Source organism: Rhinoderma darwinii, chromosome 9 (assembly GCF_050947455.1).
Source record: "Rhinoderma darwinii isolate aRhiDar2 chromosome 9, aRhiDar2.hap1, whole genome shotgun sequence".
NCBI lineage: Eukaryota > Metazoa > Chordata > Amphibia > Anura > Rhinodermatidae > Rhinoderma > Rhinoderma darwinii.
Window position 1 is genome coordinate 90,478,196 of NC_134695.1, and position 23,976 is coordinate 90,502,171.

At 44.0% G+C, this 23,976-nt stretch overlaps 1 protein-coding gene and 1 long non-coding RNA gene across 4 annotated transcripts; one reads left to right on the forward strand and one right to left on the reverse strand.

Annotated features, from left to right (window-relative positions):
- The first annotated feature begins 2,048 nt into the window (after window positions 1–2,048).
- Window positions 2,049–19,372, forward strand: LSM14A (LSM14A mRNA processing body assembly factor). 3 transcript variants are annotated; one of them, XM_075838462.1, is made up of 10 exons: window positions 2,049–2,292; window positions 6,307–6,470; window positions 7,535–7,667; window positions 9,011–9,130; window positions 11,868–12,038; window positions 12,118–12,195; window positions 13,636–13,818; window positions 13,977–14,166; window positions 15,618–15,873; window positions 18,449–19,372. In XM_075838462.1, exons 1-10 carry the CDS (start codon window positions 2,172–2,174, stop codon window positions 18,470–18,472), a joined length of 1,440 nt encoding a protein of 479 aa, XP_075694577.1. In that variant the 5' UTR covers window positions 2,049–2,171; the 3' UTR covers window positions 18,473–19,372. The 3 variants fall into 3 exon arrangements, with proteins under 3 accessions (XP_075694577.1, XP_075694578.1, XP_075694579.1); XM_075838463.1 differs by having other exon boundaries at window positions 9,014–9,130; XM_075838464.1 differs by lacking the exon at window positions 9,011–9,130.
- On the reverse strand, window positions 13,740–22,298 carry LOC142661163 (uncharacterized). Its single transcript, XR_012850663.1, has 2 exons — window positions 22,117–22,298; window positions 13,740–14,489 (listed from the first exon to the last, which is right to left on the reverse strand). It is a non-coding gene; the product is annotated as an uncharacterized LOC142661163 (long non-coding RNA).
- Window positions 22,299–23,976: the final 1,678 nt, after the last annotated feature.

The following is a 23,976-nucleotide window of genomic DNA, read 5'->3' on the forward strand; positions in this document are numbered from 1 at the left end:
CATTGCTTTCAATGGGCAGATGTTTGTCAACGCTTTCAAGCCGTATTTTTCGGACGTAATTCGGGGCAAAAACGCCTGAATTACATCCGTAATTAGTGTGTGTGAACATACCCTAAGGGCATGACCACACGTGGCGGATTTCCTCCGCAACTGTCCGCATCAATGCCGCACAGAATCTGCGTTGCAGATTCTGCTGCGGATCTGCACAAAATGTGCAGAAAATTGATGCGGACTAGCTGCTGCGGACTGCGGGAAAAGTGCTTCCCTTCTCCCTATCAGTGCAGGATAGAGAGAAGGGACAGCACTTTCCCTAGGGAAAGTAAAAGAATTTCATACTTACCGGCCGTTGTCTTGGTGACGCGTCCCTCTTTCGGCATCCAGCCCGACCTCCCTGGATGACGTACCAGTCCATGTGACCGCTGCAGCCTGTGCTTGGCCTGTGATTGGCTGCAGCCGTCACTTAGACTGAAACGTCATCCTGGGAGGCCGGACTGGAGACAGACGCAGGGAGTTCTCGGTAAGTATGAACTTATATGTTTTTTACAGATACATGTATATTGAGATCGGTAGTCACTGTCCCGGGTGCAGAAACAGTTACTGCCGATCGCTTAACTCTTTCAGCACCCTGGACAGTGACTATTTACAGACGTCACCTAGCAACGCTCCCGTCATTACGGGAGCCCCATTGACTTCCTCAGTCTGGCTGTAGACCTAGAAATACATAGGTCCAGCCAGAATGAAGAAATGTCATGGTAGTAAAAACAATACGCTCCGCAGCACACATAAGATCTGCGGACTTCATTGCGGAATTTTGACTCTCCATTGAAGTCAATGGAGAAATTCCGCCATGAGTCCGCCACTGCTCCGCAACAGACAGAGCATGCTGCGGACACCAAATTCCGCTCCGCAGCCTATGCTCCGCAGCGGAATTTTACGCCTTGTCTAAACGAACACTGCTAAATTAAAGTGTAAGTCAATGGACAAACGGCACCGCTGCGGATTAACGCTGCGGAGTGTCCGCAGCGGAATTTAAGTGAAATTCCGCCACGTGTGAACCCGCCCTAAGTGTAGGACATTTCTTGGGACATTTTTGGAGGCGTTTTTCATTGACTCCATTGAAAAACAGCTCCAAAAACGGCCGTAAAAAACGCCGCGAAAAACGCGAGTTGTTAAAAAAAGTCTGAAAATCAGGAGCTGTTTTCCCTTGAAAACAGCTCCGTATTTTCAGACATTTTTGGTCACTGCGTGTGTACATACCCTCACACTTCCAAAGTTGGTGGATATTACATTAAATCTTCATAGGTCTCTACTGTTAACTGTTATCTGCCAGTGACGCTATAATAAAAATAAATACGTTTAAGAATCTGAGCCAAGATCTCAGGGAGCGGCGCTTTATGAGCAACGATTAGATATGCATTAAACATCTCATTGATGGAGGTCTGACTACTAGGATTCGCCTTCTGATGTCTAGAATGAAGGGTCAGGGTTGTCACCCAGCTTTTCTAGAGTCCTGAAAGACAAATTTATCAGATTTGCAGCATTATGGGAGCAGGGCATGCATCTCTGGATAACTAGGCAGATTTGCCATTAGGAAGTCTTCTGAGAACTTGTGCTGTTAAGGCGGCCATATTACTTGCCACCAAGCTTTTCCTGAAAAAATATATATCGTTAACAAAAACAACTAAATACAAATTTTTGTGAAAGGACAGAAGTGGACAAATCATGGACATGATTGATTTAATCAGTATATCAATAAATATAATAAGTACAATAAATGTATTCTCGATTCCCCCCTTCCATGAACCTCAGCACATGGCAAAAGACAAAAACAGAATACATTTCTAGAACAACTAATTCTCGTCCCATTCCTTCTTACGAAATTTTGAGACACAAGAAAGCAGATAAATTGCTCTGTTAACAACCTTCTCTTTCTTTTCAGCGCACTGCCCCTTTAAGGCGCTGGTTGGCAAGTCCGTGGATCACGTCTGCCAACCGGCCAACGCTCGCGACAAGTCAGCGCGGCAGCTCCCAGCATTCCTAGCGCAGGATCATGAAGGCGGCAGCGGCCATGTTAGATTAGGCCCTTGTCCGGAGAACGCAGGAAGGAATAAGCGGAAGAAGCTGGTACCCCGGGCGCCTGCAATCCGTATCCATCCGGCAGGGGAGTCACCATGAGCGGCGGGACGCCGTACATCGGCAGCAAGATCAGCCTCATCTCCAAGGCGGAGATCCGATATGAAGGCATCTTGTACACCATCGACACGGAAAACTCCACTGTGGCCCTGGCCAAAGGTACCCGGATGAGGAGAGGGGTCCGGCCCAGCCTGCACTTCATATATGGGGGAGGGGGGCTGAGGACGCCATGACACACTGTACCTTACCCCCCCCCCATAATGGCCCCTGCCCCCATATATCGTCCTATACACATACATTATGTCTATATACTCACAGTGGAGCTGTATACACCCCATACACCTCTGCCCTGTCTATATATACACAAGTTCTGGACAACTCCTCTAAATCCTACTGGCTCTACCATGTCCGCCATATATTGTCCATCCCAGGACGGCGCGGCGCAGGGGGTGTGGTTTGGAGGGGGTGCACTTACTTTATGTATGTAAACAAACTCTACGTTTGGTCACCGCTTCCAGGAAATATCTATACTACACCAGTGGCCCACGCCGTTACTTGTAAGACTACAACTCCCAGCATGCCCGGAGTTGTAGTTTGACAGGCGCAGTACTGGACCTTGTTCGTTTCCAGAGGTAACTTTTTTTTAAATTCTCTTTAAGTGAACCCCCTTTACAAATGGGACAACCATCAGCTTACCCTACGGTCCTATCCCTTGCCCGTCCCCTGCGCAATTGTCGTAATTCGTGACACCGTCCTTGACGGCCGTGCGATACGAGGTTTTGCCGAGTCCTCCTGCTTGTAGTGGTCCTCTATTCTGGATCATTTTTGGGGGTCACGAACTGGAGATATTTACCCCCCCCCCCCGAGACACAGCCATATTTCCTGTTAATAGACTGAGCTCGCCCACATGGGTCACCCCCTCCCACGATCCTGCAGCCGGGCAGGTAATGCTCCTAGAAATTTGCTTCTGGCCCCTCAGGCCTCATGTGCGTGACCGTATGGGTTTTTCGTGGCGGATTCACTTCTGTAGCTGTCCGGTGGCGCCCGTCACTTCTGTAGCTGTCCGGTGGCGCCCCGTCACTTCTGTAGCTGTCCGGTGGCGCCCGTCACTTCTGTAGCTGTCCGGTGGCGCCCCGTCACTTCTGTAGCTGTCCGGTGGCGCCCCGTCACTTCTGTAGCTGTCCGGTGGCGCCCCGTCACTTCTGTAGCTGTCCGGTGGCGCCCCGTCACTTCTGTAGCTGTCCGGTGGCGCCCCGTCACTTCTGTAGCTGTCCGCAATTGTGGTGGCGCCCCGTCACTTCTGTAGCTGTCCGGTGGCGCCCCGTCACTTCTGTAGCTGTCCGGTGGCGCCCGTAGACTTCTATAGGCGAGTCGGTGCCACAATTGCGGATAGGGATAGGACGCGTTCTATATTTTGCGTGTTGGTTTTTACGGTGTCTATGGCCTATAGAAATGAAAGGCTCCACAATTTCTACGGTCGTCACTTTTTGGATATGTTGTAATGATTATAGAAGGTCTCTTTGTTGGTTGACGCCCCGTGACCCGCGGTAGGACGCCGCCTCAATGTTGCAAAGTGTTTCAGTAGTCTTGTGTAGTAGCCAATCACATCATTGCTCTCGTTTACTGACATTCCTATGGCGAGAAATTTTTCATGAATTCCGGGGAGCACAATGCGGATCTGAGTTCCCCCGCTGCTGCTCTCCTTTATCACCTCTTCGGCTCACAATGTCAGGAATTGAAGTTTATATAAGGTGGAGTGTTATTTGGAGCAGCTGTCACCCGCCTGTCATCAGCAGTGTTGGCGCATGTCTAGTTAGTGGCAGGCCCTCACCCTATTATCGCTGCACCTAGCCCGGCTCCTGACCCTGGAGGGCCGCAGGGGCAAACACTCAACACCATCTGTTTCCAGATTTCAGTGTGGACCCCACCGCCGTACGTTGACACAGGGATGGACAAATACCAGGAGCCACGTAGCCAATGCAAATAGAAATTTCATACCAGGGACTGGTTTTCTGTTCTGTTCGGAGTTCTCTTTGGGGTCTGTCTATTTTCTGGGGTGGAATGAAAAAAAAAAATCTATTTCCCTATTGTTTTACGGGTTTCGTTTTTACGGCGTTCAACATTCGGTATAAACGGCACGATAACTTTATTCTGTAGGTCAATGCGATACCAAATGTATTATAGTCCTATTTATACCTAGTTAGTTTTACTACCTTTACAAAATAAAAACATTTTTTCTGTCAGAGCAGTATGTGGGCATGTTCTTTTGGGGCGAGCCGCAGTATTTATTGGTACAATCTTGGGGTATAAATTACTTTCAGATCACTTTTTTTGTTCCGTTTTTTTTCTGGAGATATATTATTTTTTTTTTTACCGGGCGGGTGATATAATGATATATTGTAATAGTTCGTACTCTTACGGATGCGGCGATACCAAATATGTTTCTTTTTTAACTTTTTAATATTTTTTGTATATAAAAGAAACTTTAACTGTAACTTTTTTTTTTTTTATAAGTACTGATGTATTGCAGTATATTGTTTTTGGTTTTTTTTTTACTTTTCCTAGTACGACCTACCTCCTAGGAGCACAGAGATGGCCGACCTGGGGGCGTTTTTTGGCTCCCATACTGCCATGACAACCATCAGGATCGTATTGTGGGGGGCCGATGGTCTGTCGGATGGGGCTGCCTCTTTCTTAGATGCCACAATAGATTCTATTGACCGCAGCATTTAAGTGGGCAAACAGCTGAGATCAGAGGTATCCCCGATCCCAGCTGTTATTGCAGTGTCAGATTTAATTCACAACTGGCCCGTTCCATACAACCCCATGACCTATGTACCATACTTGGTCGGCAGTAGGTAAATAAATCAAAGACAAGTTGCAGTTATAACAAAGGGTCCTTCCACTTGTGATGACCTGACATTAGGGGGGGGGGGAGACGCTCCTGCATGCTGGGCGGTACAGTTGATGTGAAAAACGTCCGATGACCGGAGCGTATCGTGCACAGATCCTATTATTAAAAAGGACCCGGGCGCGATACTCGGTGTTGGCGTCCTTGCTGGGCTCGGCCGAGCCTGCATGAGTTTTCAGTGGGTAGAGGACAATAAGGGCGCTTTATACCTGGGCACGTACCAATCAACGATACTGCATGTCGATCGGCATTACATTGAAATAGAGCGATGATCGGGAGTATACGGGGGAACAGTTGTTACTACGATCATTCGTCCCCATGCATTTGCATCTTGTCGGCAGCACCTCGCTGTTTATGAAGGGAGATGCGCTGCCAACAAGCCACCATTTTTATGGTCACATCAAAGTTGTGATCAGCCGATGAGCGAGTGGTCGCACGTGACAGCGCTCAGACGCCTACAGCCTCTTGTGTGTGGACTAAGGTTCTTATAAGACGCTCAGTGTGGCATAGGGAAACTGACACATAGGCGCTCGGTCATGTGACATGATGTATGGACCGGAGCGGATAACTCACGATTTATGCGCTAACTATACAACGGTTATCGGAGGATGCAAAAATTTTTTGCTGGGTGAGCTTTTTTAATATATCAATCCACAATGTTACTAGCATAGCGTCTATTGGTAGGAAGTACCCAGTAGTAAGCACACGTACAGCAGATGGTAGTGATCCCTCCCCCCCATGCTTTACACTGCAGCTCTGCTTGTTCGTTGTGGCTGCTGGGTATAACAAGCTCAGCAGAAAGTTGTTGCAGCTAAGGCTCATTTCTATTAGGCTGGGTTCATACGTTGCAGTCAAGATGCGGTTTCCCCCTGCAAACCGCTGAAAAAAACAAAACGCATTTTGACTGTGACGTGTGAACGCAGCCTTACAGCCAGGACAGGGTTACTCATTTCAAGCAACTAAAGCATCCTCAAAGGATTAGACCAGGGACGTCCTGGAGATTCACTCTGAGGAGTTCATACTTTTTCGCTGCATATATAATCCAGTTAAGTTTTTTTTTTTGTTTTTTTTATTGTAACCTTTTCTCATAAACGGTGAGCTGCGTGCACAATACGACGATGTAATACCCGGTGTCTAATAATGGATGATCTCTGGTATTTCCTGGCCGTGCAGCTCCAGGGTCACCAGTCATTATGTCTCACGTGTTCTCAAACTTTTTGTTCCTTTTTTCTTACGATCATTTTTTTTTTTCTTCCTGGCAGTCCGCTCCTTTGGAACAGAAGATCGACCTACAGACCGGCCTATTGCTCCTCGAGATGAAGTGTTTGAGTACATCATATTCAGAGGGAGCGACATCAAGGACCTCACTGTATGTGAACCCCCTAAACCTCAGTGCTCCTTGCCGCAAGACCCTGCAATAGTTCAGGTACGTGTAGCTGTTCCGAATAGTTTGTCTATGTTCAGCAATGCGATGTAGGCAATATATATATTTTATTTCTTTTCCTGCCACCTCTAGATTTATAGGGGTTGTTCGTTGCTCACAATCCCTTTCTGTTAGGGTATGTTCACACGGCCTATTTTCAGACGTAATTCGGGCATTTTACGCCTCGAATTACACCTGAAAATACGGCTCCACTACGCCTGCAAACATCTGCCCATTTCTTGCAATGGGTCTTACGATGTTCTGCTCAGACGAGGTGTAACTTTACGCGTCACTGTCAAAAGACGGCGCGTAAAAAGACGCCCACGTCAAAGAAGTGCATGTCACTTCTTTGGACGTTTTTGGAGCCTTTTTTCGTTGACTCCATTGAAAAACGTCTCCAATTACGTCCGTAATGGACGCCGCGAAAAACGCGAGTACTTGCAAAAACGTCTGAAATTCAGGAGCTGTTTTCGCCTGAAAACAGCTCCATATTTTCGCCTGAAAACAGCTCCGTATTTTCAGACGTATTTTGTGTTTGTGTGTGAACATACCCTTAGAATGGTCTTGCTGCTAGGCCCCCCAGTGATCAGGTATACATTTTGGGGGGAACCTGGCAGCAATATCCAAACTCCCTGCAAGCGCCACCACAGGGGAAATGAGGCATTACACAGTCCATTGAAATCGATTGGCTGTCCGTGTAATGCAGCACCGTGCCCTGTTCTCGAGAGAGATTCTTTGCAGTTACTCTGGCTAACCGAAGAGTTCACCCGTTCAATACCCTCATTTAACTCAAACCCCTAATCGGGTACTTGTAAATGAATTTGTAAACTAGACCCTTCCTTTTAAGAATCATATCTGGCAAGTGTTTGGGAGAGCACAAAATGCAGCAAGCTATACAAACAACACGGCTGTAAAATCTCAATTCACTGACATGCAACATCTGAATACAATTCTTCACTACAAAATCTTTGTTTGTCGCAGTGTGTGATCAAGGTCTTATTTTATGGTCATTCGTTTGTCGGCAGCTTCATGCACAGACATAATAATAAAGTTGTGTTTGTCTTCAGTCTTCTCTAGGGTCCAGTGCGACATCTTCATTCCAGACTGTCAGCTCCTACGCTCCATTCAGCAGGATGCCCGCATATAGCCAGTTTAGTTCTAGCCCTCTAGTGCCCCAGCAGTTTGGATCTGTTGGAGTTGGTAAGCTTCTATTCTCTGTAGTAATTTTCCACATTGGTTTTTCATATTTTTTTTTATTCTCTAGAATAGAGATGTTACTTTTACGTTTGAGTACTAGTCGCATGTTCGTCTTTAAACACCATTTTTTCGGTCAATACATCAAGTTGAGTCACTTTATAAATACGTTACTTATCTTTTACCGATCCCGAGTTACCGCCTGTATTCACATCCTTGAGTTCCTATAATACAGGAGGACATTTAGTTTTCCTCCACTTCAAATTCCTGTACAGTGCCTGATGTAAATACAGGGGTCCCTCAAGTTACAATGGCCTCAGAGAACAAGATTTTCAACATGCAGTGGTCTTTCCTGGGACATTGTAACTTGATCTTCCAGCCAATCCGCTTTGGCATTTTTACTGGTAAAACCCCTGTTGTAATGCAGTGCGTGCCCTGATTGGCTGTCTAGTGGCGCCTCTCTATGGTACTATACTGCGCTTTACCTGCGCCAGGATGAGTTGCTCCTTTGGACACCAGGTGAGGACGACTCCATGCTATATTTCTGGTACACTGTGTACTGTACAGGCTCCTGAAGAAGCTCCTGTCCTCATCGTAGAAAGTGATTTACAGCCTCCACCGGCTACAGTATTTCTGACATTTATATGTGAGAACTTGTTTATCTGTATTAGTGATCTGCTAAAACGTGTTTTTTTTTTTTTGTTGTTTTTTTTTATTATCTGTGGTTGACGTTTTGGGGGCTTTGGAACCAATTCCTAGTTTTCCAAAGTTATGGTCCCAAGTTACAATATTTTCAACACACAATCGTCACCCCAGAACAAATTAATATTATAACTTGAGGGACCACTGTACTTACAATTCATGCTTTATTTAGTATTCTTGTGCTGGTCTTCAATCCAACTCCCTTTTTTTTTTTGTCGTTTTGGGGGCTTCGGAACCAATTGCCAGTTTTCCGTAGGGTTAATGTATGTACACAGTGACCCCACCAGCAGAATAGTGAGTGCAGCTCTGGAGTATAATACAGGATGTAACTCAGGATCAGTACAGGATAAGTAATGTAATGTATGTACACAGTGACCCCACCAGCAGAATAGTGAGTGCAGCTCTGGAGTATAATACAGGATGTAACTCAGGATCAGTACAGGATAAGTAATGTATGTATACAATGACTTCACCAGCAGAATAGGGAGTGCAGCTCTGGAGTATAATACAGGATGTAACTCCGTATCAGTACAGGATAATTAATGTTTAATGTATACGAATGATCCCATGCCATGCTACAATATGACTACAGAATTGATTAAAGATGCTTTCTTAGAATTTAAGATCTTAATTGCTTTTCCTGAAAGCAGGAAACTCCCTGACCTCATTTGGAGCCGATGGCACAACAGGCGCTCCTCTACCCCCAACCAGCACTGTGGGTTCTTTTAATCAAGAAACGAGAGCTCTGAAATCGCAGTTATCTCAAGGTAACTGTTATCATGTGCCTTGTGTGTTTTACTACTGGTCCCCTATGCTATAAGCTGTTATTACCAGATGGAAGCGTCCAGCGTGTTGCCCTCTTGAAAACAATGTGCCATCCTTGTTATGCCTGGTACTCCAGAGTGAGAGTTGCTCTTTGCTGGGGCCTTACACTCAGGCTGGTATATTAGAGGAATTCCGCACGGGAACGAAGATAGGATATCCCCTCAGCTTGAACCTCATGGGATTTTGAAGATGCCGTACCAAAATACCCTTGGATGCAATAGAGATAAACTACTGAATCCTAAACCGGATGAAGAATGTATCCGGGTCATGGGGACATAGGACTTGGCCAACAGAGAGATCAGGGAAATCCTACAACGATACTGAGGGATATTAAGAGCTGACCCTGATTGTAGGTGGCCTCGTAGGGGAATCTCCCCCGATTACATTTAGGAGGGGACGTAATATAAGAGATCGATTGGTACATAGTCAACTTAATCCACAGGTCAAACCCACCACTTGGTTAAATAGTGGACTTAAAGCGTCTCTGTCACCACATTATAAGTGGCTTATCTTGTACATGATGTGATCGGTGCTGTAATGTAGATCACAGCAGTGTTTTTTTATTTTGAAAACCGATCATTTTTGACGGAGTTATGACTTATATTAGATTTATGCTAATGAGTTTCTTAATAGACAACTGGGCGTGTTTTACTTTTTGGCCAACTGGGCGTTGTGGAGAGAAGTGTATGATGCTGACCAATCAGCGTCATACACTTCTCTCCATTCATTTATACAGCACATAGCGATATAGCTATATCACTATGTGCAGCCACATAAACACACTATAACATTACTGCAGTGTCCTGACAATGAATATACATTACCTCCAGCCAGGACGGGATGTTTATTCAGAATCCTGACCATTTCTGTAGCGTCTGTGTGAGATATCTTGCTGTAAATGACAGTTTACAGCGTAATCTCGCGAGACTAGGCCTGCTATGCTGTAAATCACGGAGAAGTGGTCAGGATTCTGAATACACATCACGTCCTGGCTGGAGGCAATGTCTATTCATTGTCAGGACACTGCAGTAATGTTATAGTGTGTTTATGAGGCTGCACATAGTGATATAGCTATATCGCTATGTGCTGTATAAATGAATGGGGAGAAGTGTATGACGCTGATTGGTCACTGATTGGTCAGCGTCATACACTCCTCTGTACAACGCCCACTTGTTCATATAGTAAAACACGCCCAGTTGTCCATTGAGAAACTCATTAGCATAAAGCTAAAATAGGTCATAACTCTGTCAAAAATGATCGTTTTTCTAAATAAAACACTGCTGTAATCTACATTACAGCGCCGATCACATCATGCACAATACAGGCCACTTATAATGTGGTGACAGAGACTCTTTAAAGGAACTTTCAGGTGTGGCTTCTGTAGAGCGTTCAAGGACTGGCGAGACTTTTGACAACCGGTCATATATCAACTGCAAAACGAAGGGGCTTGTGTACCTGATTACATGTGGATGTCCTGTCCGTTACAATATATTGGAAAGACGAGTAGGGAATTCAGGAGAATGATTCGGGATCATATAGGAGACATCAGGAAGAAAGATGACACCCCGGTGTCATGTCGTGGGGGGATGCAATGATCCTCAAATTTCAAGGAATTTTGCAAATTAGACCATCAGTGAGAGATGGGAATTTGGACAAGAAAATTCTGCGGCGACTATGAATTGTATGCCAGTTATGGGGCTTTATTTAGATCTGCATCGTTTACATCCACTGCTGCGTTTATGACGGTGTGATGTTTTGAAACGGTTTTGGCTGTCAGAATGGAGGCTTGCCACCATCCGGGACATCATGGCACCATCCGGGACTGCCAAAATGACGTCAATAGGTAGGAGGGCATGAGCCTTTAAATATCCGGGCGCGTGTACGGCTAAGACATTAGTCGTGCACGCGCTGGGAGACCGAATGAAAACCGTAACAGTGTAATCCCTAATGTATCCCACGACCTAGAGGATACTGAAACGCGTAGGATTATCAATTGGTGGCAAGGGTTCAGAAGAATATTTTACAATAAGGAGAGATTTGGGGTCCCTGGGTGGAGGCATGTCTTATTACCCGCAGTCGCTTCTCCCCTTTCTGACCGCTCGCTTGTGCCGGTTTTGACACTATTGGGCTTACGAGCCAGTTTTATCAGTAATCAATCAATAGATATATTTGAATCGTTCTTTCAGGCTGTGATAGTCATATGGATATCGGTGTCACACTAAGGTTCCTTTTCCACGGCCAGACATGGAATGTGTAAATGTGCGCCAATCAACGAGACCGCTCATTGATAGTCGCTTTCACAAGGAGCGATAATTGGTTATGTATGGGGACAAGCGGTTGTTGCTACGATTGTTCTTCCCCATACATTTCTATCCTGTCTGCATCCCGTCTCCCCGAATACACAAGATGTGCTGCCAACAACGATATTCTTTCTTGCATAATAAATCCGTTAATCAGCTGTTTGTTGCAATGATCGGGAAGTTCTGTGAACACTCGTTTGCTCGATAATTGGCCTATGTCGGCTAGTTAACATTACAAAAAAAATAAGCCGAAAATGTAATTATTTTCAGAATGCAGAGGGTAAAATAATGTTCTTGTGTTCTGTACACCACTGGTGTGATCGTCTATTCTATCGTTAACCGTACATCTTGGCTAAACCTCTTCTCTTCCTTCAACTAGGGCGATCCAGCCCTCTGCTAGATACTTTACGGAGTCCAACACTTGAACAAGGTGTCCAGACGGCACCCGTGGCCCAGGCGCCGGTGGTGGTGGCTAGGAGAAGTCCAGTACCTTCCAGATCTTTGCCATCCACAAACCAAAAGACATTGGAGAGTACAGAGCAAAGAAAAGGTGAGAAAAGACCCACTTGTAGTTGCACAGACCACCCTTCTCCATTGTGCAGGACCTTCATGTGCTGCTTGTTTTGCAGCTGATCCACACAAATCATCAAGGCTTGACACAGACCTATTCAGGCACGACAAACAGGACCTTCACAAGAGACAACCAGGTGAGGAAGTATGTCATTATTGGGGCTGCTCGTGATAACGGTTTGGTTAAGGCTTCGTTCACATTAGCTTCAGGGCTCCGTTAAGAGGTTCCATGGGAGATTTCAGTCAGGGGAACCCATGAACGGAACCCTGACTGAAACAAACGGAAACCATAGGCTTCCTGTTTGCATCACCATTGATTTCAATGGTGACGGAACCGATGCAAATGGTTTCCATTTAGTCTCAGTTGTGTAAGGGTTCAGTTGTTTTGACGGAATCCATACTGTAGTCGACTGCGCTATTCATTCCGTCAAAACGGCGGAATCCTCACACAACTTAGACAAACAGAAACAATTTGCACCGGATCCGTCACCATTGAAATCAATGGTGATGAAAATGGAAAACTGTGGCTTCCATTTGTCGGGGTTCCGATCATGGGTACCTCTGATGGAAATCTCCGAAGGAACCCATGAACGGAGTCCTGATGCAGATGTGAACGAAGCCTTAACCAGTGTTTTTTTAATTCCAAGTTACCCGTGTTGTAATGAATTGTCATTTTGAGTGCCGCTTATGTTATCGGAGCTTAAAAAATCCCAGAATAGCTTGAGGACTGAAGGCAGTTATTTGTTGGGCTAGCGACGTGATTTTTGCAATGTTTTTTTCATAGATAATGCAGGTTTTATTTATTTTTTTATACACATCCTTTTTGCTACTTTGGCATTCTAGGCTTAAAGTTTGAAAATGAGAGTGAAAAAAATATATACTTTTTGACTTTTCAGCAATTTTTTTTCTTGTATTAGGATTACCCTAAAATAGACCTTTTTATTTGTGATCGTCATTGTCTACCGTAAATTTTGATATATTATATGTGTATTTTAGAGTAGTTGGGTCAGGGTTGGCATTATGACAATGATTGCCCGGGGGGGGTGGGGGTTTGGGAACATTTATTTTGGCTGGTATTATATGTCAATTAAGGTTTGGTTATTTTGCACTTTATTTTACTATCATATCAGCCCCAGTTACAGGGGAAATCAGCCCTATTATAGTGACTATTGTCACTAATAGGGCTGTGCTGGGTCTAGATTGACCCCGCAGCAGCCTGCCACTAATGGCTGAGTGAGCTGCACTGCCTCTATACATATACACCGCACTTATTGAGCGCTGTGTAGAAGAGATCAGAGAAGACAGAAGGAGCGAAAGCTGCTTCTATCGTCTCCTCAGGGTCACTGACAGCCGGAGACCCGACATTAAGCTGCCCAATCGCTCGGACAGCAAGCTAAAACCCGAGCCGTAAATACTCTATGGCACGGGTTTTAAGAACCCCGACCAATGGCCGTATAACCGGGAACCGGTTAAATGGACCTACTACTGGGGGCTTTTACTTTCTCTTTGCATATGCAAGGCCAGCAGGGATTTATCTGCTTCCATGGTGATGGCTATTTCTTCTTTAACCCTTCCAGGTGCTCTAGGTGGACCCCAGCCTAGGAGAGGTCGTGGTGGTCACCGGGGGGGCCGTGGAAGGTTTAGTGTAAGAAGAGACGGCCCTATGAAGTTTGAAAAAGACTTTGACTTTGAAAGTGCCAATGCACAATTTAACAAAGAAGACATCGACAAGGAGTTTCACAATAAGTTAAAAATAAAAGGTGGGTAAGATTGTGCAATGCTGGTACGAATGTCTCTGTAAGGACGGACCCTTTAAGTGAGTGATTCTGTAGGTTTGTTGCAACGTTTGTGGTTGTCTCTCCTGAGTTTTTTTTTTTTTTTTTTTCTGCCTCTAAATGTGCGTGTATTTATCCTGAAGTTCCCGTCCCTGGTAACGCTGTTCCAGATGACAAACCAGAGAAGCCGGTAAATGGGGAGGATAAAGCGGACTCAGGGGTTGACACGCAGAACAGTGAAGGAAATGCAGAGGAGGAGGAAGTGGCAGCGAGCAGCTGTTACTATGACAAAACCAAATCTTTCTTCGACAACATCTCCTGTGACGATAACAGGTACGGAGGGTTTTGGAGTAAAATAGTTCACACGAATACGGCGCCGATCACCTCCTTGTATGTTGTCCTTGCGTTAAATTGTATCTCCTAAGGAGGGATAAAGGGTCGCGGTGGGCTGCGGAGTAGATCTAGGCAGTCAACGGGGTCTCTGGCAGAACTGGGTCAGTGACCCTGTTAGTCTATTGAGGTTTAGGCTGTTCTACTATTCTGTGCCTGCTGCTCTTTTGGCAATACGTGTGGCAGCATTTACCATGCTGATGGTTTCCAGGAGAACGGTGGGGGGTTTGACTTTCCGGTGTTGGTTCACTCCTTTCTGGTTGATGCTGGTAATAAAAGTACATAGGGTTATTACGATACCGGAATTCGGACTTCGATGCTGATACTTCGTGTAGTATTGCGATTCTCGATACCAAAACGATGCTTTGCCAACAGTAAGATAAAAAAAACACAAATATAAAGACTTTCCATTTTCTGAACATAAAAATTTTTGGAGATTGAATCTGATAGGGGATACGTGTGACTGCTGGGTGTCGGCCACTGAAACACCCAGCGATGAGAACGGAGACAAAGTCCCCCGAAGTGCTCCATGAGAATGGCGCGTGTGTGATCCGGCTCAGCCAGCGCTCCGTTCATTTCTATGGGACCGCTGCCTCCGTCAATTGAGCTCTGGCTGAACATGCTCACCAATTCTCCATTCTCAAGGAGCCTTTTGGGGGACTTTCAGTCTCCGTTCTCCTCATCGCTGGGGGTCCCAGTGGCCGACACCGAGCAATCACACGTATCCCCTATCCTGTGGATAGGGGATTAATGTGATTTGTGGGAAAACCCCTTTGATAGTATTGGCAACATTAGGGTTAATATGGGTCATATTGAGCCTGATGTTCCTCAATGCTGGTGAAACAAATACTAGCGCCTTTTTATTTTAGACTTTTTATTTTAGACGTATGTTCTGCTCGAATACCATCCTGGGCCTTTCCTCTGTGACTACACTGCAGTGCGGTCCTGGTTCCAAACTTAGGGGAGCGAGCGGCACAGGCACATCAACAGGAACCTACTGCAAGTGCCGCTCGCTCAGCTCATCATTGAAAGGAGGGGGGCGCATTCCTTTCTCCTTCTGTGACGCGCCCAGGACTAATGACGAGCGAGGCGGTAACTGCAGGAAGAGAACATCGCTGGTGCTCTACAGCGCGCGCACCATGTTCTCCATGTATTTCAATAGTAAGTTGTGCGGACGCACAGCTTAGTATCGAAATACATACAGATACGGTATAGAAAAGGTTCCCAGCGCACGGTATCGATATGGTATGGAAATTTTGACGCATTGTTCATCCCTAGAAGTATTTCAGGATGTAAGAAATGAGATTGGTAGATTGTTAGTTTGGGTTATTTGCGTCTTTGTTCAAATGTAAATAAAAAAAAGATTAAAATGTGTTAATGTTTCCCCTTTTTAGAGATCGAAGACCCACATGGTCAGAGGAAAGAAGGATTAATGCGGAGACATTCGGGCTTCCTCTGCGTTCAAACAGAGGCCGCGGGGGCTACCGAGGAAGAGGAGGTGGAGGGGGTATGGGTTACCGGGGAGGCAGAGGACGTGGAGGGGAGAGGAGAGGCGCTCCTTCAGGAGGCGGCTATGGGGCTCCCCGAGGTTACCGTGGTGGATACAGAGGAGGCCGAGGAGGAAGAGAGTTTTCAGACTATGAATACAGGGTAAGTGGTTAGAACTTCCTTCGCACATCTATAACCTGCGCCTGTTCTTACAAATCTGTTTTTTGGTAATTTTTATTGGAGTGTTTCCCAACTTTTTTATTTCTTGGTAACCAACATCTGCCACATGTTGTTTTGTCTATAGCAAATTATTACAAAGTCTATATACACCATTTTTGTGTTTGGCGTTTTTTTTTAAAATATGAAACGCCGTATACTGTGGCTATAGCCCTTTTTTTTTTTTAGTTTTTCCCCATAGGCGTCTATGTAGGAGTTGAAAAACACAAGGTACAAATGTAACCGTGAAAAACAATTGAAATACAGCATTTAAAAACCTTTGAGAAAATAGTGTGTGACGGGTTTGCGAAAGGGATTTTGTTTCTACACGGCAGCGTGACTTGTAGCGTTTTCCTCTAGACTGATTGAGGAAACCACATATTCAAAGATCTAAATCTAAACCCTCAGGCAAAGTCCAAACATGGCGGAAAAATCTGCTATTGGCCGACCCCTAGTCTAAGTGGGGGTTTGTCTTTCAGGAGATAGTGCTCTTATAGGTTTCATTTCAGTAGACGGGCAACACACAGGTGAAGCTGCCTTTGTTAAAACTGGGGACCAGGACCTGCATGGTCTTGAGACGTGGAGGGTCCCCTCTGCTCTGGTTTAATTTGAGGGAACACATATTTTTTTCCTCTGCTTTCAGTGGGTTGGAGCATTTATTGAGAACCTGTCCTGCTAATGCTGGCGCAGGGTATGTATAGGAACCCTTAACCCCTTAGTGACCACTAATACGCCTTTTAACGTGATTCACTACTGGGCTTTAGGCTAGGCTGACGCCTTTTCACGTCAGCCTAGTCTTAAGTCCTGCACGGGTCTCCCGTGCAGGCAGGAGCCGGGGCTCTGCTGTCTGATGACAGCTGAGCTCCTGCTCCAACGCCCGCGATCGAAGTTTACTTCGATCGCGGCCGTTTAACCCGTTAAATGCCGCCGTCAATAGCGACCGCGGCATTTAACTTTGCTTACAGAGGGAGTGCGCTCCCTCTCTCACCCATCGGCGGCCCGCGAATGCAATCGCGGGTCTCCGATGGGGTGTCATGGCAGCCGGGGGACTGATAAAAGCCCCCAGGTCTGCCCTGGACATATGCCTGTTAGGACGCGCCGGAGGCACGTCCTAACAGATTGCCTGTCAGATTTACACTGACAGGCAATAATGCTCTGGTATACGAAGTATACCAGAGCATTATAGCAGCGATCGGAACATCGCACAGTAAAGTCCCCTAGTGGGACTAATAAAATCAGTCATCAAAGTGAAATAAAGATTATTAATAAAAAGTACAGTAAAAAAAAAAATAAAACCATTTTTTTCCATAAAAAGTGGTTTTATTTAGTAAAAGTGTAAAAAAAAAAAAAAAGTACACATATGTGGTATCGCCGCGACCGTAATGACTCCATTAATAAAGTTAATATGTAATTTAAACCGCAAAGTGAACACCGTAAAAAAAAACGACAAAAACTATGGCGAAATTGCAATTTTTTTCCATTGCCCCCCAAAAAAGTCATAATAAAAATGAATCAATAAGTCCCATGTACCCCAAAAAAGTACCATTCAAAACTACGTCTTGTCCCGCAGAAAACAAGCCCAAAAAATCACTACATTGATAGAAAAATAAAAAAATTACGGCTCTTGGAAAGCGACGATGCAAAAACAAATAATTTTAGTTCAAAAGTGTTTTTATTGTGCAAAAGTCGTAAACCATAAAAAAACCTCTACATATGTGGTATCGCCGTAATCGTACCGACCCATAGAATAAAGGTAACATGTTATTTACGTCGCACAGTGAACGGCGTCAATTTAAAAACGCATAGAACAATGGCGGAATTTCAGTTTTTTTTTTTATAATCCCCCCCCCCCCAAAAAGGTTAATATAAAAATTATATGTACCCAAAAATGGTGCCATTAAAAAGCACAACTAATCCCGCTAAAAACAAGTCCTCATACAGCTATGTAGACGAAAAAATAAAAACGTTATAGCTCTTTGAATGCGACTATAGAAAAACGAATAAAATAGCTTGGTCATTAAGGCCTAAAATGGGCTGGTCACTAAGGGGTTAAACTAAGTCGAGCTGCAGAACTTTCCATTCTTCAATGATCAAGCTTTTGTTTACTTATAGGGGGTTGTCTCACAAAGACCCAATTTAGTAATCAAGCCGCAATCAAGGCAATCCGCTGTCAGTCCTCTGAAATCCTTGGCAATCAACTGTTCTGGTTGGTTATACATTCTCCCTGCAGTGGCCACTACAGGAGAAATGTAGTATTACACAGCATTCATTCAAATGACTGTCCATATAATACATGGTCTGGCCATGTCCGCCAGAGTGGGACCTGCTGATGCTTAGTAGGCTTGACTCCGAGTAGGGGGGTGGACTCAAATGGAGGACTATCAATGATGTCTTTATGCCCCAATAATGTATTTCAGTGGGTTGTCTTGGTGAGATTAGCCCTTTTGATTGTGGACATAGACTTTGTATTTAACTTCTTTCTGTTACTTTTCAATAACCCTATTTTATTTTTCTCTTGCAGAAAGACAACAAGGTGGCCGCCTAGAGGATGAAGGGTCTTTTTTTTTTTTTTTTTTTCTTTTTAATGTCAGTCTGGAGAACTCATTTTCAGTCTTTTGTGAAGAATGACATTTATCTTGCTGTATATTTTGTCACCAGCACTGGGGGTTTGACTGCTTTATGAAGCTTCTTCAGTGCAGTGGGGGTCCTGCCGGAAACGATTGTTTCTCCTTTTTTTTTTTTTTTTTTTTTTTTTATATATTCTCATCTGAGGTCCCTGCAACCCTAAAGGACTTGGACGAATAGCGGAAAACAAACGAAAGGTCTTCACATTCGTCCAGCGTTAAATCCATCTGACATAGACTGAAGTCCTTGTGGTATGGATAGTCTAACGTGATGCAGGGGGTGATGAGTCTTTTTGCAAAGTATTTTTTCCTTGCTGCGAGAAATTCTGAACGCCGTTTTTTTTAGGTTTGATCCCCTGAAGGGTTGTTTTTTTATATTAATGTATATGGGGGGGGGGCTCCCCCTCCCCCCCCCCAAGGTCTCATTCTCTTGATAGCAGCACACTTAGTTGGAAATAGTACAAGATAACAAACATGATACAATTTCTTAGGCAAAGGACACTTTTTTTTTTATATCGTTGTGAGATTGAGTTATATCCCACTGCCAAAGAAACCCAGAGCTTTGTATAGCTGTAAAAACAAATACCTTTGTATCCAGCGCAACTGACGGGTTGTACAAGTTGATCTCAATATGGGCCAATGTCGTTTTTTTATTTTTTTTTATTTTTTTTTTATTTTATTTTTTTCTCTTTTTCTCTTTAGGCAGAGATAAGATACATATTTTCAAGTGTCGCAATGTTAAACTTTACCAGTTTTCAGCCTCTGAACTTTAAGCTACTTCTGCGCACAATGCATTAAAGAGTCTCTGTCACCTCATTATAAGTGCCCTGTCTCCTACATAAGGAGATCGGCGCTGTAATGTAGGTGACAGTAATGCTTTTTATTTAAAAAAACGATCTATTTTTACCGCTTTATTAGCGTTTTTAGATTTATGCTAATGAGTTGCTTAATGCCCAAGGGGAGTGTATGACGCTGACCAATCAGCCTCATGCACTCCTCTCCATCCATTTACACAGCGCATAGGGATCCTGCTAGATCCTTATGTGCTATCTTATACTTACACATTAACAGTACTGAAGTGTTTAGACAATCTCTGCACTTCGTTACTGTTTCTATGGTAGTTACAGCAGAGGAAGCGTAATCTCGTAACCTGTCATTTACCGCATAATCTTGCGAGATCACGCTTCCTCTGCTGTAACTACCACAGAAACAGTAACGAAGTGCAGAGATTGTGAATAGACATCCCGTGGAATGTCTATTCACTGTCTAAACACTTCAGTACTGTTAATGTGTTAGTATAAGACAGCACATAAGGATCTAGCAGGATCCCTATGCGCTGTGTAAATGAATGGAGAGCAGTGCATGATGCTGATTGGTCACTGATTGGTCAGCGTCATACACTCCCCTGTACAACGCCCACTTGGTCTAAAGTAAAAACACGCCCACTTGGGCATTAAGCAACTCATTAGCATAAATCTAAAGTCACTAATAAAGTGGTAAAAATAGATCTTTTTTTTTTTTTTAAATAAAAAGCACTGCTGTCACCTACATTATAGCGCCAATCTCCTTATGTAGGAGACAGGGCACTTATAATGTGGTGACAGAGCCTCTTCTAATGTTGCCTTTTAAAATTTTCCTGTGGCCTAGCAGCGGCTGGAGTCGTGTGTCTGTCTTGGACCATTAGCGGCTTAGGGCATCCTTTTACATCCACAGTTTCACCATACACTGCTTTTGGTTTCGTTATTTTGCTTCTCTAGTCACATCAAGAGCTGCTTTCAAACAACTTCTTATTGCCCTTGGTATCTGACAGCTGGGGGGAGCTAATCTGCCGTCTGACATGTGCCCTAACTGCGTAGTTAGATGAGCTCCTATAATACAATGCTCACTGAGGTTGGGGAAACTAGCTCTTGGTGCTGCTTTGGATGTGACTGGAGAATATAAGCTACTTTAGGTAAAGTAAAGCAAAAGATTATGTGAAGCTCAACATTTTATACAGTGAAATGTTGAATAGGGAGGGTTGTTTTGTGCACTAGCAGGCAGCTTAGACTAATGGACGACAAACATTCCTTAGTAAAGTACGTACATGCTGCAAGCGTTCAGCTGGAAAAATACGTGCGCCTGACCAGTCGTCCAATCTGTGATCCCATGATGCACTGTGGAATTTTGTATCAGACATGTTAATCATAGGCACTTTTGAGATAAGCGGCGTCAGTTGTCCGCTTCCATAGAATTTTCATGCGCACCTGCCCTAATGTGCGCGGTAATGCGACAATCTCCCATCTTGTATCGCAAAAGATTGAATTTAATTCTGTTCGGCTTCATGTTGATGGCATCTAGTGAATTAGCAAGTTGGCTACTTTATAGGTTGATGGTTCTGGGCACAGCATGGCTTCCTCCGCTGTCTAGGCCACAGGTTCACTTTCATTTTGCTATTTTAGAAGTCGGCGCACACGGAGGCTGTCGTTTTCCTGGTCTTGAAATCTCCTGTTCTTGAGTGAAAGTTTTCGCATTGTAATAAGCGGACTATTCTGCGTTCTTTTTAGGGGAAATCTTAAGTCTAGGCCTGAAGAGCGATAACTAAACCTGAAGACGATAAATGACATGTTATACGGCTCTCGCCCCCCCTGTACCAGTCATTGGGTTTGAATTCTTTAGGGTTAAGTTATAAACGGGCGTTTTGGCTGTGAATACTGCAAAAAGGGAGCCAAAGATGTCATAGGGCTTTTTTTTTTTTTTTTTTTTTTTTTTAAAAAGACCTTTGCTCTGCTAGGTTCTTGTGTTTAAATTGTGAGAAAATGTTAAAATAAAACTTGTTTAGGAAAAACGGAAGAATTTTTAAAGTAGCTTTGTCCACCACCGTAATTTATTTGTCTCTACTGATGGCCAAAGCACATGTCCGCAGCACACGCTTCTCCGCCAGGTCTTAAGGCATTGTTTTATAACACCGTTTTTGCAAGTAAAATTTCCATATAACGTTGAGTAACCTAATAAGTCTTGTTACATCATGTCTTATGCTCCAATCACATCCAGAGCTGCATTAACAATGCTGCAGGATGTCATTTGGAGTTCATGCCCCATGCCTTAACAGCTTATCAGAGATCTCAACCATGTGTCACTCCATTGGTGTATGGCATTGTGGGAGATGTAGGTTTTATTCCTCTTATCAGACTAATGAACAGGATTTTGAATTTAGACATATCGTGGTCTGTGCTAACACTGGGCCAGCAGGTGGCAGCAGTGATACTAGCTCCTGCATTCTGAGTTCTAATGGAGGAAACCAGCTCTGTTTTTGAATGCAGCTCTGGATGTGAATAGTGCATTGGTCACCATACAACTAATGTAAAATCATTTTTGAAAGCTGAGCTGTGCTTAAAGCTACAAGACAACTTTTTTACATAAAATCCCTTAGGTTTTTTTTTTTTTTTGTATTAGTTTGGCATCCTGCCAGTTACTTTTAGCTCTCGGTGAACCTCTCATGTCTGTCGCACAGTGAATACTTGAGTCGATGCAGTTATGACCCCCAACCCCAGACAAGTCTATTATATGCAGGAATTGTTCATTGTACCTTATTACATTAGTATGAGACACCTTCAAGTGGTTTTGTTCTTCTGCACTTCACAGTAAAGACTTAATTCCAGTATGAGGTGGTAGTGAAAGTGTCCAACACCCTCCAGAGGTTACACCCAAGAGCGTTGGCGTACGGTATGGGCACGTGTGGATAACCTATAGGGTGAATAAGGTACAGATATGGCACTTTAAAAATAAGGCAAAAGGCACACACTTGAGTTGTTTGAGTTTATATTGCACTTGATAGGGGCCCCCATTGCTCTTAAACCTATTTGTGTAGACAGACCTATTTAGACACAGGACCACTGGTGGTGGTTGTAAGGACTGTGATCTCCAACCTGTGGCTCTCCAATGATGGTAAAACTACAACCCCCAGCATGCCCTGGGGGTTGTAGTTGCACAAAAGCTTCGGAGACCACTGGTTTTGGATAAGGCTGTTGCCCTCCTGCCTGGACCACAGGATTTCTTTTTTTTCTATTGTATCTCTGCAATGAATAAGTATGACCCCTCTGCATTTAACAAATTGTGGCTGAATGTGGCTGCCCACACTTTACTGAACCAGCAAGGGTTAATGCTGGATACATCTAATCCTGTAGAATGGAGGGAGTTGTGTATTTCATGCAAAAATAGAAAGCGGAGGATAGAATGAAATTTACGACGGTCAATGCCAGATACTGAGTGACCTCTAGGGGGCGCTTATCTGCAGCTCTGCTTTAAAACACAAGACCTACATTAAAATGAGTAACTACTGTACTTTATTGCTCATGCGTTTCTATGTCATCTTTTATTTTTATCCAGAGCTGCCTTTAAAATCGTCTTGCAGAATCCAACAGCACTACTTTTTGTGCGTTGTATTATTGGGATATGTTGCAGTGCATTGTGGTGAAATGGCGCACAAAGCACTGCACTTCGGTCAGGTATAGCAACTACTACATCCATTGATTAACATTGGAGAATGATCTGTACAGACACTGAACCAGCAGGGGGCAGCAGTGAGAACCAGATACAGAACATTATGTTGCATTTGGTGTGAATGGAGTACAAGACCAGAACAATAAGTTAAGGTATTTAACAAGACACTAAACATATCTTGGTGTAGGCAAGATCCTAGTGCATAGAAGGGTCCAGCAGCAATGACAGGGTGTGTGGCGTTACATTGTGTCACTACTGTATCTGTTACTCTTACTGACGTTTCTAACTGGCTCATTGTAACACCGCGCTCCTGACACTGGGGAAGCAAATCCAACATGTCTGTGGCCTGATGAAATGCAAAAACTGTATTGTGGGTGATGCTCTATACATTGCGTATTCCTGAAGTGCGGACTAAAGATCAGGGTGATTATATTTTTCTTCTTTTTTTGTACTTGTACAAAGAACAACATTGTAATTCTTTTGGAGTACCCTGTAAATTCAAACATTTTTATTCTAAGGCAGAATAAAAGTCCAATTAAACAAAAAAAATCTTGGTTTTCGTGTCTTTCAGTTCAGGGCAGTGCGCATATCCAGTGTATGTGACTGTCATTGGTTCGCAAAAGCGTAACAAACTCTTGAATGTTTCATATATTTCTTGATTATTGCGCCTACATTAAATGTGGTATTTATGCTGACGGTCACTAAAGGTGTTACTGTAAGTTCTATAGTGCGTGTATAATATATATTAGATCTAGTAGAAATAGGCAGCACTTCATAGAATAAAAGTAAAAATGGGGGGTACTTTATTACGCTCAATGCAGACTTTCTCAAGTGGAACGGAGCTATAACGTTATGTACCCCCCACTTTTCACTTTATTCTACGGAGACTTGAAATCAAATCAATATTTGGTGTGACCACCCTTTGTGCAAGTGTACCTAGAAGAAT

Excerpts from the sequence above, each read along its gene's own strand:
- LSM14A (XM_075838462.1), top strand. The coding sequence starts at position 2,172 with ATGAGCGGCGGGACGCCGTACATCGGCAGCAAGATCAGCCTCATCTCC. Across the intron at positions 7,668-9,010 it reads GTTTGGATCTGTTGGAGTTG|CAGGAAACTCCCTGACCTCA; the intron begins GTAAGCTTCTAT and ends TTTTCCTGAAAG. Across the intron at positions 9,131-11,867 it reads GAAATCGCAGTTATCTCAAG|GGCGATCCAGCCCTCTGCTA; the intron begins GTAACTGTTATC and ends TCCTTCAACTAG.